We start from the raw sequence: 18,625 nt of genomic DNA, 5'->3' as shown, positions 1-18,625 counted from the left end.
AGGATACAGATGGTTCTAGCAGCTCCTTCGTTGGAGCCTTTCTATGAGGACAGAGTCCTTTGATGGGGCTATATATATACAGTGGAAATGCTAGTCACACAAAGAAATGAGATGGGATGATCCATCCCCGGGTATGTTGTATATATTTAAAAATTAACTTTTTTTTAAATCTCAATAAAATAAGTGCTAGACAAACGTTTTCAGGCGTTAACACACAAACATATATTAGGTCACACTTGTATATCTGTGCCCACCGGGCACTGTGTCCTCTTGTGTTACCTCCGCAGAGGTTTGTTTATACATATTTAGAGAGTGAGGCCTCTTAGCCCTACCCTCTGACACGTATGACTGACCAACTATTACTCAGGTGTCCATGCTTATGAGGACGGGGGTCAGATGGTGTGCTGTTCTGACCTAAGCGTTCTTGTATCAGAAAAACCGATTACTTAGGCTTAGTCATGCAATGCACACATAGTTCCTGAATTTTTACAGAAACTGTATCTTAGGTACTGATTCCAGAAACTCGTTGGACCGTATCGCGTGTATGTGTCCAAACTTATACCTTCAAAAATCTGGATGCTTAAGAATAGAGCATCAGTAATATAGTAGCATTGAAATCAGACTCTCAAATCATGCTATTAGTAACGGGCAGGGTTCACACTTTCAGGTATTTTTACACAGTGTCGTGCAAGTAAATTTTAACTGTAGTTGCCTGACCGGTGTGAGAGAAAAAGAAAGGGGTGTCGACACAATGATCAACGATTTCTTTCCTAATTTTATGTGGTTCCACATCGATTGTACGCTATACTGGTAAAAATACCACTTCAGTCAGGCAGGCAGGCAGCCTGTCACGAGGAATAATTTATGACCGATTATTCAACAACAAAGATTGCATATTCCTGTAGTAATTCACTAGGTGTCACACAACGTGTATGTGGATATTTGCACAGTTTTTTTTAAAGATAAAGGTAGCAGTATTATCTGCCTCTTTCTCCCGCAATATGACAGGGGTTGGGAAAAACACCAAGGGAATTAGGATGGAGGGAGAGAGGGGGGGTTTGGTTTTTGGAGGGGTAGGAAAAAAATGCAAAAATCTTCATGACATCAACTCATAATATGACATTGAGCACATAAAGAGCTGCCAATTGGTCAAACTATGAGATGCGCTAACTCAATATCTTTGACTACTAGAGCTATAGCTTAATCCAGCGAACAAATGGCACTCAGTCCATATTGCTGTAATTAGTTACTGGGTCTTCTCCCAGCCTGAGCATACAATGAACAGCACAGTGCACACCCAATCAGGCATCAGCAACGATACGCTAAATAGGCGGCTCACGTACCTCCCTGTACACACATGAACTAGGGATGGGACATCGAAAGAAAACATCGGTCAAATGATGTTTTTCAACATTGGTTGCAAAACATCAATTAGACCTAAACATTGGTAGCCGATGTTTCGATATTTTTTAAAATAAACTGGTTACCAAAGCATATAATACACTAATAAGCTTCTGAAATGATAAATAATCCCTCTATTAAGTTTATCTTGTTGGGGTGGGTGCAGCTGCACTATCAAATCCACCACTTAAGTATAAAAGATGCAACATTGCCAGCATCAAACATCTGAGCAACCCTATTGTTGCTTAGAATAACCATCAGAACAAAGACGCTGGAGCCAGTGCAACTGCAAATTAATATTTGAAACACGTCTGCATTTGACAAACCAGCCCCCATCCCCTCCCTCAAATAGAAACTACTGTACCTGTCACTCAGTATCTGCGTCCGCTGTTACTAATAAATCACTGCACATGTGCAGTGTGACTGACATTGCATTTCAAAGAAATAAACTGTGCAAATCTCTGCATCCACAACTGAATCAGGCCCTTTGTAAGGTGCTGTGATATGCTTGCTGCATAATAATAAATCAATTGATAGATTGTAAGCTTGCGAGCAGGGCCCTCATACCTTTTGACTGACTGTAAATACCCAGTTTGTTGTATCACTGTCTCCTATTGTAAAGCGCAAGTGAATATGCTGCGCTATATAGGAAACTATTAATAAATAAATAAATATGAAGGGAGTTCACCACAATGTCACTACTGGTGACTATCGTATTATACTGTTCATTCTAGCACCCACTATATTTGAAAACCCATGCAGTTCCTCTTCCCTGCCTGGAGTGTCGCTGTCTGCTGTAGTGCTTCTAGCACAGTGTGGTCTGTATATCAGCACTGATATGCAAACCAGACCTGTGCTAGAAACACCACAGCAGACAGCGACAGTGACTCACTAACAGCATCAGTTGCAGTGAGGCAGGGGTGGGGCTGTCCTGTGTGCTGCTGTTGAATGGCTGGCCAGACGGTCTTTCACTGTCAGCTACCACCCACAGCAGCAGCAGCAGCAGCACAGAGCCACACACACATATGAAAGCCCAGCCAGCAGTGATACTGTCATGTTTGTTAATGTTTTTTTTATCAGTCTCTTAAGTTTTTAATGAATATAAATCAAGGAGAGAGTGAGCTGGCTGAAAAGCATTGAAAGCAGCACACATTGACACACAAAAGAAAAAACATTGGAAGATTGAGGAAAAACATCGGGGGAGAAATCTAGCGATGTTGATGAAACATTGGATCCTCAACATTGCAGGGTTAAACATCGAACATTGGAACCATAAATCCGATGTTACCGATGAAACATCATATGATTACCCATCCCTAACATGAACACCCTGATGAAGCCCAGAAGGTGAAACGATCATTGGTGATTCAGGGAGTGACGCCATTACTGAGCGCCTCCCGCAGCAGCCGATCCGCATCTACGAGACTACTCAGGTGCCGCTCTGTGATCCAGGGAGTAACGCTAACACCGAGCGCCTCCCGGAGCAGCCACAGCCGCCTCCACGAGACCGCCTAAGTGCTGCACAGTGTACGGAGTACACAGACAGGTACTCCTCTCTCCCGCACCCCCGTGTTGCCTTCCCTGCTCCCGCTCAACCTCACCCCAGCCACCCCTCCAGACCGCTTACCCACCAATGCCCTTCTCATCACTGATTGCCCGCTTGCCTAAGTGTGCATTGCATGACTAAGCCTAAGTAATCAGTTTATCTGATACAAGAATGCTTAGGTCAGAACAGAACACCATCTGACCCCTGTCCTCTTAAGCAGGGACACCTGAGTAATAGTGGGTCAGTCATACGTGTCAGGGGGCAGATGTCAAAAAACAATAAAGCGGATTATGTTCATTAAGTCCAGGGGGGACAACAGTATAGAGTTGGTGTATCCACCGTGCTTCAAGTTGACGTAGCAGTAAATTCCTGTCTTGCACCTTAATGTCGAAATCTGATGCCCCATAGCCAGGTAATGCTTGGCTACTGGTTTGTCCAAGAAGACAAAGCTGTCCTGATTGAATAGCGATGATTCGCCATGCGCTCATGAAAGGACCTCGTTGTCATGCCCACGTAGTATAATGTGCACGGGCAAATAAGCACATAAATCACATAGGTACTAGTGCATGTCAATCTGTGCTTGATGTACATATGTGCGTATGTACGCATGGCACATGTTTTTCTTTATATTACTACTCTGGTTTATCTGTCATCTCTGACTCATTAATCACTGTGATTACTAGTGGAGAAAGGCTCCCATGGAGCTGCAAGACCGATTATATGGAAATACCTTTAATGATGGGAAGAAGTACATGTCTATTGGGCTATTCACATACTATTCAGAGATGTCCATTTTCTGCTAGTTACTTTCTATACAAGAAATATGCTTCAGAATTTCATGTAGATCTTGCACAGTTTTATAAATTACTTATTTTCTTTCATTATTTTCTTTATAATTCTTTAAGTAATTATAAAGCAGGAAAGAAGTGTTACACTAATTCTCCCTGATTCTTGCAGATAAGCCAGACCCTCCGGCTGGACAACCTTGTGCCTCAGAAATGAAGGGTTCTGCTCTTACCTTGTCATGGTATGGCCCAACCTATGATGGAGGCAGTGTGGTACAGTCCTACACTGTGGAGATATGGGACTCTGGAGACAAGATGTGGTCTGACCTCACACAATGTAGAAGTACTTCCTTCAATGTAGAAAATTTACTACATGACCGAGAGTACAAATTTCGTGTACGAGCTACCAATGTGTATGGCACCAGCGAGCCCAGCCAGGAGTCTGAACCAGTTGCCTATAAAGAGAAGAAAGAAGGTAACAAATAAATGTGAAACAACAAAATGTCTAGAGCAGTGGTTCCCAAACTGTGTGCCTAGGCACCCTGGGGTGCCTCGAGACACTTGCAGGGGTACCTTGGATTGGTGGTCTAGGAAAAATTCAATAGGAAAAACAAGAGTTTGTGGCCGCCAATCATGAAATATGTGGCAAGCAAAAGCGAATATTGTTCCTCACTACATAATTGATCCTAAGGTTGATATGTAAACACAATTTACTTAATTTAATATTTTTTCTAAATTTATCAACAAGAAACTTTTGACCTAGGGGTGGGTGCCTTGAAAAATATTCTGATAGTCTAGGGTGCCGTGGTTCAAAAAAGTTTGGGAACCACTGGTCTAGGGTGTGGTTGATTGTACTACATAGTATGATATCAGTCAGGGGTTTGGGTATAAATACCCAAGCTAGTCTAAAATAATCTATTCTAATTGTAAATTATTTAATTAGGAATAAATCATTATTTTGTAATGCTTTTCCTTTAACTACTGTTGTGGTTGTATAGTACATTAATCAGCCTACATGTGTCCCTTGCACTGTAATTGCTACAGGAATTTATTTTTTCTTACAGCATTATTTGCAAATTTCCTGTTACATGTATTTTCCCGTTGATCATGTTAATTTGTTGTATGTTTATCCTCTAATTTATACTTTTAGTAAATTGGTAAAATAAATTACACTTAAACATAATCCTTGTTTGTGTTGAATATGATGACATCTTCCCTCCTAGTGTACAACACTTATAGTTTATCTTATTTCTGTAGAACCTAAAGAGGAGGTTGAAGTATCAGATGATGGTGAGTACCTAAATGTTACTATTGCATTGACTAGCAGCCCTTGATTGTAATAGTCCTGATTCAACGGTAACACTACAGATAAATCTATTGTTGGACACATTTCATAATACATTACAGAAACTATTGATGATGTAAATTTCCTTGTATGGTAACCAGTCAATAGGTCGACAGCATATTGATGACTTGCACAAAGTCGCCATTGACAAAAAGGTTTACACGAGCAAAATGTTGACATGTTTTTTGGAATTCTTTTAATTTGAGCCTTTTCCATACTTTACCATCCACGTGGACTCCAATTGTTAACATTGGACTCTGATTGGCCCAAACAATGGTGAGTAATGCAAGCCATGCATGGGGACACTGTGCAATATTTGGTCCATATGCTCTGTTGTCAACATTGACACCAAAAATTTACCTTTTCCCTTTTGACATTTTACTTGTGTTGACCTTTTGTTAATGTTGACCTTATGCATGTTGACCTAAAGACCCTTTATACCAGGGGTGGCCAAACCGGTCCTCGAGATCTACCAACGATCCATGTTTTCCAGATCACCTAGCTGGTGCACAGCTGTAGTCAGTACTAACAGTCACATTTTCAAACCTGCTGCATTCATTCTTACTATTGATCCACAGGTTGCCTGGAAAACATGCACCGTTGGTAGATCTTGAGGACAGGTTTGGCCACCCAGCTTTATACTATAAACCCTTGCATATATCAGGTTAGAAGAACCTAGAACTTAGATACCTGCCTTATACGCAATGCAGGGACATTGGCAGGAGGGCAAGAGAGGTCTTCCCCAATACCTTCCACTGGCAGTGCAGCAGAGGGGGATGGTCACTGATAGTTACACCTAGTGCAGAGCCCATAGGATGCAGGTAACTGGCTAGGGTTGGGGTGCCGGGACCTTGAAATGTTACTGTACTTCTGCTTCACACCCCCCCCCCCTTCGTGTGCCAGCAAACCCCCCATGCCCCCCCCCCCCCCAGCCATGTTGTTGCATGTGCCTCCGACCCCCCACAAGTGACACTCCACCCCACGGCTCTCCTGTGTGTACCTACGATCCCCTCTGAAAGTGACGGCACCCCTTGTGTGTGTCTGCAATCCCCCCTTCCCCAGCTCTTGTGTGCTGCCTGCAACCCCATGTAAGTGATAGCCCCCTAGCTTTCTTGTTGTGTTTGTTTGTGACACCCCCTTCCCCCCCACAAGTGACAGCCTCCCCCCTTTGGCTCTCTTGTGTTCTTGTAGCCTTAACATGCAATAGACAGCATGCCCCCCAATGGTGTGCATCCCCGAACCCCCACCCTGCAAGTGATAGTCCTTTCGGTCTCGTATGTGTGCCTGCGAACCCATCACCACCACTGCATCTCTAACAGCATGAGGGACCCTATCAAGATTTTGCTATGGGACCAAAAAGTTCTAGCCCTGCGACCAGGTGTAGTGCGTGTAATGTATCAATCTATTCACCATAGGGAGGATAGAGGAGCCTGGCTACATCTGTAAGTGTATTTTTTTTTTATCTGGAAAAATCTCAGCTTTATGCCGTAATATAATTGTTGTTTGTCTATATGCAATGCATATCCTCTTTCAGAAGATTTCGGTATTATACAGACTGTTCCTGGGATTTTTATTTGCCTGTTGTGGATAAAATTATTATAATAATTATAAAATAATTATAAACATCCCAACATCTTATGTGTCCCCTTAGCATGCAAAACCTTATACATTCTTAGCTTATATAACTAAGCCTGAAATAACGACTCGGAGACATAGGTTTGGCAGAAATTGTTAATTGATTTATTTAATTAAATTTTTAAGCTAGATTGGTTATTTGAATTAATTAATTAACGCCGTCCGGTTGCTTGGCATCCAGGGACGCCAGGAGACGCCACGGCCGGGCGCAGCTCCCGTCCCCCACGACGTCACGCCCGGGGTTGGCCGGAAGTCTGCAGGACCCGGCACCCGGAAGCGGCATTCAGCGTCGCCGTTGCCTAGCAATGAGGCCGGCAACAGGGCAGACCAGTGCGTCCAGTCCCTTATTGGACAATGGAGGTTGGGATGGACGCCCACTTCCTATTTAAGGGCTCCTATCCCTCACAGCCCCGTCGGTGATAGCCCTTGTTACAGTGGTTTCACTTGCCTGCCCTTCCGTTCTGGCTCCTGGGAATTGCCATCTAGGAGTTCCCAGTAGTGGTTCCGTTCTGCCTGCTGATTCCTGGTCTCCGTGAGTACCCCTTTTTAGGGGCTGGTTCTGTTTCTTATATCTTTGGCCCATCCTTGGGCATTGGGTTTTTGGTGCCAGAGCTGTCCTCAGTAGTCACTGAGAAGTGCCTCCAGCGGTCCGCTGGTGTTTCAGTTGCTTGTTTTGGTGTCGCTGTACCGGCACCTTTCTCTGTGTTCAGTGTTTAGTCCGTCTCGTCCGTGGTGTGCTTTTTGCGTGGTGTTTATTATTGTGTATGCGACTCGGTTGCTGGTGGTTGGCGACTAGGTCACTGGCGCTTAGCGGCGTAGTTAGCTGGGCAAGTTGCCATTTTTCTGTTAACCTGTTAGTTAGCCCCTTAGCCAGATCTCCTTTTGACCGTACCCTTTGGAGGTCCCAGTTCCTTGTACCACCATAACTCCTTTCTGCACCGGAGTTAGGGCGGGCTTAACTCGCCCTTCCAAACGTGGCGGCTACAGGCGAAGCCTAGTTTTAGCAGGAACTGGTCACCTAACTTTGGGGGTCAACAGAGGCAGAGTAGGGTCTCGCTGTGGCTGTTCTAAACAGCAGTCCCGGCTACGGGTTCACTCCCGAAACCATAACATTATCACCGGCCATACTAAAACCAGGAAGGGAGTACAGTGTGTCAGGGGATAATTTTTGTAGGACTTACTATAAACCCTACTACGCCCAATCCAGCTCAGGCTTTTGCCAACCAACTACAGAGCCTCACCCAGATGGTACAAGATTTGTCCTTGCGTGTGAAATCCCAGGAGGAGGTGTCCCGAGCTCCTTCAGCTGTGAACCCCGAGCCTAAGATGAACCTCCCGGACCGGTTTTCCGGTAATCGCAAAGATTTTTACAATTTCCGAGAAAGTTGTAAACTATACTTCCGTCTGAGGCCTGGGTCCTCTGGGTCTGAGCAACAGCAAATAGGGTTGGTAATCTCCTTACTCCAGGGGGATCCCCAAACCTGGGCCTTCGGCCTCAAACCGGACGATCCGGCACTCCGGTCGGTTGACGCCTTCTTTAAATCACTAGGATTATTGTATGACGATCCCGATAGAGAGGCCTCAGCCGAAAGTCATTTACGGGCCTTAAAACAGGGGAGGAATCTGGCAGAGGCATACTGCACGGAATTCCGCCGTTGGTCCAACGACTGTGGTTGGAACGACCCGGCCTTACGCAGTCAGTTTCGACAGGGGTTATCAGAGGCAATCAAGGATAGCCTCATCCAATACCCTGCACCGGAGACTTTAGATAAACTTATGGAGCTTTCTATAAAAATTGATCGTCGGCTCCGCGAGCGGAAGTCCGAGAGAGGCTCCGTGCTTCGACCAACCTCGATTGGTTATATCCCGTCCGAGGAGGAAGAAGAACCCATGCAGTTGGGGGCTTTTAGGATTACTCCAGACGAGAGAGCCCGTAGGATGTCCGCTGGTCTTTGTCTCTATTGTGGCAGTAAGGGTCATGTGGTGCGCACTTGCCCGAACAAGTCGGGAAACGCACGGACCAAGTGAATTGTGAGGGGGTTCATCTTGGTCTTCAGCTTATCTCCTCTCGTAACACACTACTAGTACCGCTAGGAATTTTTTGGATGTCTCTTTTGCCAGTAAGTTGGGTATTCCTAAATTAGACCTGGATAAAATGCTTATCATGCGAGGGCTGGATGGTGATCCTCTCCCCAGTGGTATAATCACGTGTCAGACGCCTCGGTTACTGTTTCGAGTGGGGATCTTGCATGAGGAGATGATCTCTTTTTATTCAACCTCCTGCTCCTTAGTGCCAGTTGTCTTAGGATATCCCTGGCTCAAGAACCACAATCCTCAGATTGATTGGCAGGCTGGAGAGATCACACGTTGGAGTGATCAGTGTTCTGGGTCTTGCATAAAATGTCCTATTCAGTTGGCAGCCGTCTCTCTGGAAGGGATTCCTGCCAGTTAAGCAGACTTTGCCGACGTGTTTTCCAAAGGTCAGGCGGACGTGTTACCACCTCACCGTCCATATGATTGTGCCATTGAACTAATGCCGGAGGTTCAATACCCTAAGGCCAGACTCTATTCCCTGTCTGGTCCTGAGACCCGTTCCATGAATGAGTACATTCAGGAGAATTTGGCCAAGGGGTTTATCAGACCATCTAAATCCCCTTTGAGCGCAGGGGTTTTTTTTGTTTCCAAAAAGGATGGATCCCTTAGGCCCTGTATAGATTACAGGGCTCTCAACAAAATTACGGTCAAGAATACATACCCGCTCCCATTAATTTCGGTCCTGTTTGACCAGTTACGTTCGGCGAAGATCTTCTCCAAAATTGATCTCCGGGGGGCGTATAATCTTATACGCATAAGAGCCTGGGACGAATGGAAGACAGCCTTCAGTACCCAAACAGGGCATTATGAATACCTGGTGATGCCCTTCGGGTTATCTAATGCACCGGCTGTCTTTCAAGACTTTATTAATGATGTCCTCAGGGACTTTCTGGGGAAGTTTGCGGTTGTCTACCTAGACGACATTATGATTTATTCCAGTACCCTAGAAGAACATCGTTTTCAGGTGCGACAAGTCCTGCAAAAGCTCCGTGAAAACCATCTCTACGCCAAACTGGAGAAATGCGAATTCGAAGTCCCCGAGGTATCTTTCCTTGGATATGTCATTTCTGCAGACGGTTTTCGCATGGAACCAAAAAAATTGCAGGCAGTCTTGGAGTGGGTGCGACCCTCTAATCTCAAAGCCATCCAGAGATTTTTAGGGTTCGCAAATTATTATAGACGGTTTATTCAGTCTTTTTCTGATGTGGTCGCCCCCATCGTGGCCCTTACCAAGAAGGGAGCTGATCCCACCAACTGGTCTCCACAAGCTGAGTGGGCCTTTGGGGCACTTAAACAAGCTTTTTCTACAGCTCCAATTCTTAGGCATCCTGATCCGGAGCAACCCTTCGTTGTTGAGGTAGATGCCTCAGAAGTAGGGGCAGGAGCTGTTCTAACGCAGAGGGATTCCAATTCCTCGTTTCTCTTCCCATGTGCCTACATGTCTAGAAAATTTTCTTCGGCAGAGGCCAACTACGATGTGGGTAATCGGGAGTTGCTGGCCATCAAGTGGGCCTTCGAGGAGTGGAGACACTGGCTGGAGGGGGCGAGCCACCAGATACTGGTGATTACCGACCACAAAAACCTGCAATATCTCAAATCTGCCAAACGTTTAAATGCCCGTCAGGCTAGGTGGGCGTTATTTTTTACGCGCTTTAATTTTATCATCTCTTATAGACCAGGACCCAAGAATGTCCGAGCGGATGCCCTCTGCCGCAGTTTCTTGCCCAGGCAGGAGATACGGGTTCCTTCGGCACCCATTCTTCCACCCTCGGTAATTCATTCCGGTCTTACACAGACGCTTAAAGACTTGCTTCTCCAAGCTCAGGAGGAAGCGCCCAGTCAAAAACCCGCCGGGCGCCTGTTTGTTCCACAGGCCTTGAGAAAAGAGGTATTGGCTGAATTCCATGAAAGTACAGATGGGTCAGGTCCCATCCTGGCTGGCGGGTCGCCAGAACGTCCGCGCTGGCGACCCGCCAGCAGCCGCGCCAGCGAATACACTGAGACGCGCGTGCGTCTCACGCGCACGCGCGTCTCAGTCTCCGTTGCCAGCGCGACGGAAACCCTTTCCGTCTCCGCCTCAGGGAGACGGACAGGGTTAGGGGGGGATGCGGGCAGGCGGCGGGGACCCCGGGTTACCGCTGGCAAGCCGGCGGGGACCCGGGGGAACGGATGGAAGCGCCGTCGGAAGGGGACGCGCGCGCGTCCCCTTCTCACCATCGCCATGGCGCTGGAGGGTGATGGTGGCTGGCGACGCCAGCGCCATCCCCTGCCAAGATGGGACCAGACCCATCTGTAGAATTGCGGGACATCCGGGTGTTAAAAGGACGTTGCAACTCCTTTCTCGTAGTGTCTGGTGGGCCGATATTTCCACAGACACTAAGGACTTCGTCTTGTCTTGCCCCGAGTGTGCTAGACATAAAGTTCCCAAGATTGCTCCGGCAGGGCAATTAATACCATTGGCAATTCCATCCAGGCCATGGTCTCATATTGCCATGGATTTTGTGGTGGACCTACCCATGTCCCACGAGTTCCAGGTCATCTGGGTGGTTATTGACCGTTTCAGTAAAATGGCTAATTTTGTTCCATTACCGCAATTACCAACAGCCAATGGTTTAGCCAATTTGTTCTTACTTCACATCTTCAGACTCCATGGGCTGCCCTCTGACATTGTATCGGACTGGGGTCCCCAATTCATTGCACGCTTCTGGAAGCTCTTTTGTGCAGCACTTAAAATTAAGCTTAGTCTGACTTCAGCTTACCATCCTCAATCGAATGGTCAGACTGAGCGGCTCAATCAATCCTTAAAGCAGTATTTACGCTTGTTTGTTTCCAAGACACAAAATGATTGGGCAGATTCTCTGCCTATCGCCGAGTTTGCATATAACAATGCTCATCACTCCACTACTAAGACGTCTCCCTTTTTTGCCGTCTATGGAGTTCACCCCAAGGCCAATGCCCTCGGTCCAGAAAGCCCGGTAATCAGATCTTCCACGACAGCTCGGCTTAGAGATATCTGGAAGTAAGTTCATTTAGCGCTCAAAGGTGCTGTATTTCGTGAAAAGGTCTTTTCGAAGGTGGGCGATAGAGTCTGGTTGTCGACCCGAAACATTAAACTTCGACAGCCGTCTGCCAAGTTTGGGCCGAAGTTTATTGGTCCGTATGTCATCTTAAAAAAGGTCAATCCGTTTGCCTTTCGGTTACAAATTCCCAGGTCTCTTAAGATCGCCAATACGTTCCACTCTTCCCTCCTTAAGCCGGCCATTTTTTCAAAACAATTTCCGCGAAGGATGCCTCAGAGAAGATCTCCAGTGGATGTTCAAGGGCATTCTGAATTCCTGGTGGAGAAAATTTTGGATTGCAAAAGATCTCGCGGCTCTATACGTTTCCTCATCCATTGGAAGGGTTACGGACCAGAGGAAAGGTCCTGGGTCGCTGACAGAGACGTGCATGCTTCCAAATTAAAAGCGGAATTCTTCCAGAATTTTCCCCATAAAGCTGGTTATAAGGGTTTGTTAACCCTTCCTATAGGGGGGGGGGGGGTACTGTTAGGCGCCGAGCGCCGGCGGCGTATGGAGGGGGTCTGCGGCGCATCCCGGCCGCACGTCCTGACGTCACGCCGTCCGGTTGCTTGGCAACCAGGGACGCCAGGAGACGCAGCTCCCGTCCCCCACGACGTCACGCCCGGGGTTGGCCGGAAGTCTGCAGGACCCGGCACCCGGAAGCGGCATTCAGCGTTGCCATTGCCTAGCAACGGACGCCGTCGCCGGCGCAATGAGGCCGGCAACAGGGCAGACCAGTGCGTCCAGTCCCTTATTGGACAATGGAGGTTGGGATGGACGCCCACTTCCTATTTAAGGGCTCCTATCCCTCACAGCCCCGCCGGTGATAGCCCTTGTTACAGTGGTTTCACTTGCCTGCCCTTCCGTTCTGGCTCCTGGGAATTGCCATCTAGGAGTTCCCAGTAGTGGTTCCGTTCTGCCTGCTGATTCCTGGTCTCCGTGAGTACCCCTTTTTAGGGGCTGGTTCTGTTTCTTATATCTTTGGCCCATCCTTGGGCATTGGGTTTTTTGGTGCCAGAGCTGTCCTCAGTAGTCACTGAGAAGTGCCTCCAGCGGTCCGCTGGTGTTTCAGTTGCTTGTTTTGGTGTCGCTGTACCGTCACCTTTCTCTGTGTTCAGTGTTTAGTCCGTCTCGTCCGTGGTGTGCTTTTTGCGTGGTGTTTATTATTGTGTATGCGACTCGGTCGCTGGTGGTTGGCGACTAGGTCGCTGGTGCTTAGCGGCGTAGTTAGCTGGGCAAGTTGCCATTTTTCTGTTAACCTGTTAGTTAGCCCCTTAGCCAGATCTCCTTTTGACCGTACCCTTTGGAGGTCCCAGTTCCTTGTACCACCATAACTCCTGGCTGCACCGGAGTTAGGGCGGGCTTAACTCGCCCTTCCAAACGTGGCGGCTACAGGCGAAGCCTAGTTTTAGCAGGAACTGGTCACTTAACTTTGGGGGTCAACAGAGGCAGAGTAGGGTCTCGCTGTGGCTGTTCTAAACAGCAGTCCCGGCTATGGGTTCACTCCCGAAACCATAACAACTGGTCTAACTCAAAACAAGCGGTATCCAAATCCACCCAACTGCATTCACTAACCACCCGCCCTGGTGGGGTCGCCGAATGGGTGATCCAGCGAAGGCCTAAGTCATTGAGAGTTGAGTGCACCGAAAACAAGCCATATACGTAACAAATACATAGGGGGAAATTTACTAAAGGAAATTTGTAAAAAATAGGTGTCTTTGTATCCAGAAATACACTTATTTTTGACATTTACTATCCTGAAAATACGGCAATTCGTATTCGTATTGATAGCACATCAATACGCATATGATTTGCCATATTTTCGGGATAGTAAATGTCAAAAATAAGTGTATTTCTGGATACAATACACCAATTTTTTTACAAATTTTCTTTAGTAAATTTCCCCATAATGTGAGCTAAATTGATTAAACCTGCCGTTCTTTACCGCCAAAGTGGGGGATTGAAGCTGAAATACCCCTGCCCCGCCACCATCTAGACAACAGACTCTATAACTACCAACAGATTCTCCAGGAACATAACCAGACCCTCACTAACCAAATGAACCCCATCAGGCCGGAAGAGATGCTGGCAGCTAAACCTGATCCTATCATGAGACCACTGCCCCCCCAGTAGCCAGCAACGGCCAAATTAAGTTTCTTGCTGGCCTCATCAATCGCCCTAGGATCTCTACCCCCCCCCCCTCCATCTAATACGGGGAACCACAAAGGACCAAATAATGGTGCAAAATGGCCAGGCTGTTTTAATGGCAGCAAGATCACTGAAGATCAAGCTCCACAGCTCCAACTGGGACATCTTCCCAAGATCGTTGCGACCCACATGAAGCACCAAGACTTCGGGCAACCCGTACTTATGGACATTCACCATAAAGAAAGCCTGCAGGGCCCGCCAAGACATACCCCGGACACCTAACCACCTAATTACCCGGGAGCAAGTGAAGGAGGGACCCTCACTGGCGGAGACTGACCTAGCTGCCCAATAAACAAAGGATTGCCCGACTTCCCACACTTTGAGCCTATCGGTTCCCAGACCTAAGGGAAGAGATGTAAAAAAGGGGGGGATTAGAATGGATTTGTTAATGAAGGCACATATTACATATTAGGGGGATCTGCCAAAAAGAAAATCCGATCGACTGAATCAAGGCAAAATAATTTGGTGCCAATAGACATGCTCCAATCACAATTGGAGCCATACCAGGACACAATGGGGAAAAGGACAAACAAGGGAGGGTGAGGTAGTGGAAGGGAAGAGGAATGAAAGGTGTACTCGGCCGGAGAAAAAACGACTGGACCTGCTGAGGGACTCTCAATTAGACTATAGCCGAATAAGAGAGCCAGATTCAGTCCATCAGGTCAGGCAAAAAGCGAGAAAACTCTGGACGCTGGCCCAATAGCAGAGCGTAGCTAATCCCCGAGTAGGATGGACACAGGGTAGTCAAACAGAATGACCAATCAATCAGGCAGGACAACATACGACAAGCACAGGAAGCTTCAGGGCAGGATGTGAGGTCTAATGTATTGGTTCCTGTTTAGTTTCACGGCGGCAGCATGGCCACCCGCTACTTCCGGGTTCGGCTCTCGCAAAACTTTCTAAAATAAAGTCCATGCCAATGTGAATAGTTCATACCCCCACTATCCACTTTGGCATGGAGTCGAATTTAGATAGTGTGGCGAGCGTAGCGAGCCACCGAGCCCATAGCGTGGGTGAGTGAAGTGAGCCCCGCAAGGGGACACAGACGCTGCTGCGACTGAGATGCTGCAACCGTGAAATTAAACAAGTACCAATGTATTTCCTATAGCTCGCCGAGTGCCATCTGCCTAAAGACTTGATGTGTGCAACTGCCCAGCCAGCCTCCGCGGCTGTGGTAGCGGCACCTATACGAAAAGAATGGGTACCAAAATCCCTCGGGGAAAGACCCAACCAAGCCAAGCAGCAGCCCAACATCCAGCGGAACTGGTACACAGTCATGGGTGAACTATCATAATGCAAAAGCCAGGAACCGCCCGAAGACGGCCTGACCCCCACATACAGGGATGCTAAAGCCACCGGGAACACGGATTCCGGAACAGCTGGGGCCATAGAGGCTCACCTACCCCTAGCTGACTGGTCAGTCTTAGACCTCCCAATTCTAAACTATAGCGCCCTCTTGTCCAAACGCATGTCAGACGCCAGCAGCACAGCATCGCGGGTCTTTGCAGGAGCCAACAGCTCCGATATCCTAAAAGCCCCATGAAATGCCATGGAAAAAGCCAAATTAAATAACAGGGCTTTGAATGCAGAGCTAGCGCAATCCCCCACTCCATCTAACAGAGCTGGAAGAAGTGCGGCATCTATTGGCCGGCGACAATCAGGTGGAGCGGGAACCAAACGGGACCAGCCCTTCATAGCCTTGACCACCAGGAAACCCTTTGTGAAATCAGGACAACCCTTAAGCCTAGCAAAGAAGGATATTCCAGCTAAACAACGCACCGCCACTGCCCCGGATTTGCCTGTGCTATATAAGAACCACAGAAAGGACAACAACAGATGCTGCCCTCGCCTACCTGACTGTGCAGCCCCTCCAGAGAAAGACTCCCACTCCGTCCAGCTCAGCGTTAGCAACCGCCACGGCTAGCCAGATCCGCACCCTGTTGAAGTCCTCCAAGAAGGAGGACCACACTGCTAAGTCACGCCAAATCTCAGCGGACAAGCAAACAAGGTGGTGCGGTCTGGCAACTCCGGCGGGGGCCCACTCCATCTTCCTGCAAAACAGCCTGCCCATGGGAATGACCTTGCAAGCGAAATTGAGCTGACCCAACACCGACTGGGCCTGACGCAGGGGAACCTTACTTCTCGACCTACACAACTGTATTGCCTCGCTGAGTTTAAGCACGTTATTGCGCAGTAAGCTGCAGCAACCTCGCACCATATCGATCTTGATGCCCAGGAACGACAAACAAGTGACAGGGCCCTCAGTTTTGTCATCAGCAATGGGGACTCCGAAATGCCGGAAAAGGGACTGCACGCTAAACAGGAGGCTGGCGCAGTGTTCGGATCCTGCATGCCCGACGCATAGAAAGTCATCAAGGTAGTGAGCGAGCCCGCTCCCACCTGATGAATATTCCACGCACCAATGCAAAAAGGTACTGAACTTTTCAAAAATGCACAGGATACTGAACAACCCATCGGCAGGCATGTGTCGATGAAATACTCCTCACCTACGTGAAAGCCCATGTACTGGAATGCATCAGGGTGCAACGGAAGCAACCGGAAAGCCAACTCAACATCAATCTTAGCCATGAGTGCGCCCCGTCCAAACGACCTTACCATCCCCAGGTCGTCGTCGAAAGACTCATAAGTCACGGAACAACACTCCGCAGGAATGGCGTCATTGACAGAGAACCCCGCTGGATAAGAAAGATGCTGTATGAGACAAAACTTTCCAGGGGACTTCTTTGGGACAACCCCACCGGAGAGATGACAAGGTTCGCCAACGGGGATTGAGGAAAAGGCTCAGCCATGCACCCCATCTGTACCTCCTTGTCAACCGGTACTTGTGAGTTATCTGGGCGTCCGATTTTTTGATTGTATGCCTTAAGTTAAGGCATACAATCAGATGCGATGCGATATCGCATCGCATCGCATGCGACCATCGGATGCGATGACCCGATTTTTCCATAGGAATCAATGTTAAAATGGACTGAGTCCATTTTAACATGGAATTCAATGGGAAAAAGGGGTCCTTTTCATACCCCTACTATCCAAGTGGGCATGGAGTTGGATATAAACCTGTGGCGAGCGTAGCGAGCCACCGAGCCCGAAGCGTGGCGAGCGAAGCGAGCCCCGCGAGGGGACGGTATTCCGTGTCCCCTCGCGGGGCTCGCTACGCTCGCCACGCTTCGGGCTCGGTGGCTCGCTACGCTCGCCACAGGTTTATATCCAACTCCATGCCCACTTGGATAGTAGGGGTATGAAAAGGACCCCTTTTTCCCATTGAATTCCATGTTAAAATGGACTCAGTCCATTTTAACATTGATTCCTATGGAAAAATCGGGTCATCGCATCGCATCGCATCGCATCCGATGGTCGCATGCGATGCGATGCGATGTCCCGATCCGACCCGATTTAAAAATCGGACGCCCGGATAACTCACAAGTACCTCAACCTTCTCCAGCTAAATGAACCTCTCCCCAAACAGGTAAACGAAAACCTACGCTGAAGCCTTCAAGCAAGAAAGCGGCCGCTTCCCTATCTGGGTACCAGCGGACCCATTTTGACATGGCCTCCACTAGTACCGGCATATGCGCCCTAGTGAGCGCCCCCCCCTGGCCGACTTGGGGGCTGAACCAGCACCCGCCCCTCTAGAGGAATTTGCCTGTCGGGCAGCTGCACCTAGCTGCAAACACGAAAGCAGTTTGCAGCTGGGTGATTCCCCGAGCAGTTTATGCAAACATGCTTGTAATGGCAATGTGGTCCTAATTGGCAATTAGCTGCCCCAGGGGCCGCTGATCTCCCCCCGTAGGGAAACGCTGAGCCGAGGGAGTTTCCGCAACTGGCCGCTGTGATGGGAGAGGGGTGGCCATGACAGCAGGAGCAGCAGCGGAAGCCTCCACCGTATCTAAGTGCACCCTAGCCACCTCCATCCATACCTCTACATCTTTGCAACCCAAGTCCAGGATGTGCAAAACATCCTGTTTGTGCCTGAACTGCTCGTCGTACGTGCGCCAGGCCATACCCTGGACTTGCGCTGCATCTCGTGAATCAAGTGAATATACCTAATCACGTTGATGTGTTCGTCAGGCCGATCCTCCAAATAACAGGCCGCAAAAACTTAAAAAATGGCTAACCAGTTGTCATAAGCATCAGACCCCACGCCACCTTTGTCCTTGGTGGCCTTAAACGCCTTTTTGGTGTCTTCGGTCAGACTGAACACATCACCCTTTTCAATCTTTGCCCTGCAACTCTCGCGCAGTCCCCTCAAAACTGCTGTATAGTCACAGTGAATAAAGGTGGATTTGTTCGCAAGAAGCGGACAGAAAGACAAATGTGCCTTTTTGGGCGCACTCTTTTGTATATTATTTATATGAAAAAAATATTTGTTTAAAACATCACTTTTAATAGACTCTGCACATAAAAAAATTTGGAGGCAATTGTATCTACTTCATTATATAGTCAAATCTATATTGTACCTCTCCTGTCAATACATGAATAAAAATGTACTTATTCCAGTAGACTTGGAATTATTGTTTAGACTTGACAGTTC

The 18,625-nt window shown here is 47.9% G+C and overlaps 1 protein-coding gene across 3 annotated transcripts in view; it reads left to right on the top strand.

Moving 5' to 3' along the window:
• Positions 1 to 18,625, top strand: part of MYLK (myosin light chain kinase) — a 383,637-nt gene that overhangs the window by 252,780 nt on the left and 112,232 nt on the right. For all 3 annotated transcript variants that reach the window (XM_083153527.1, XM_083153528.1, XM_083153529.1), the window contains exons 6-7: positions 3,905 to 4,207; positions 4,990 to 5,022. In XM_083153527.1, the coding sequence (XP_083009653.1) occupies positions 3,905 to 4,207; positions 4,990 to 5,022 (336 nt within the window). The remainder of the gene's footprint in view (positions 1 to 3,904; positions 4,208 to 4,989; positions 5,023 to 18,625) is intronic.

This window comes from Crinia signifera, chromosome 7 (genome assembly GCF_055691185.1).
Source record: "Crinia signifera chromosome 7, ASM5569118v1, whole genome shotgun sequence".
In the NCBI taxonomy this organism is placed as follows: Eukaryota; Metazoa; Chordata; class Amphibia; order Anura; family Myobatrachidae; genus Crinia; species Crinia signifera.
The sequence above is the reverse complement of the archived record's forward strand: the minus strand, read 5'-3'. Positions and strand labels throughout refer to the sequence as shown.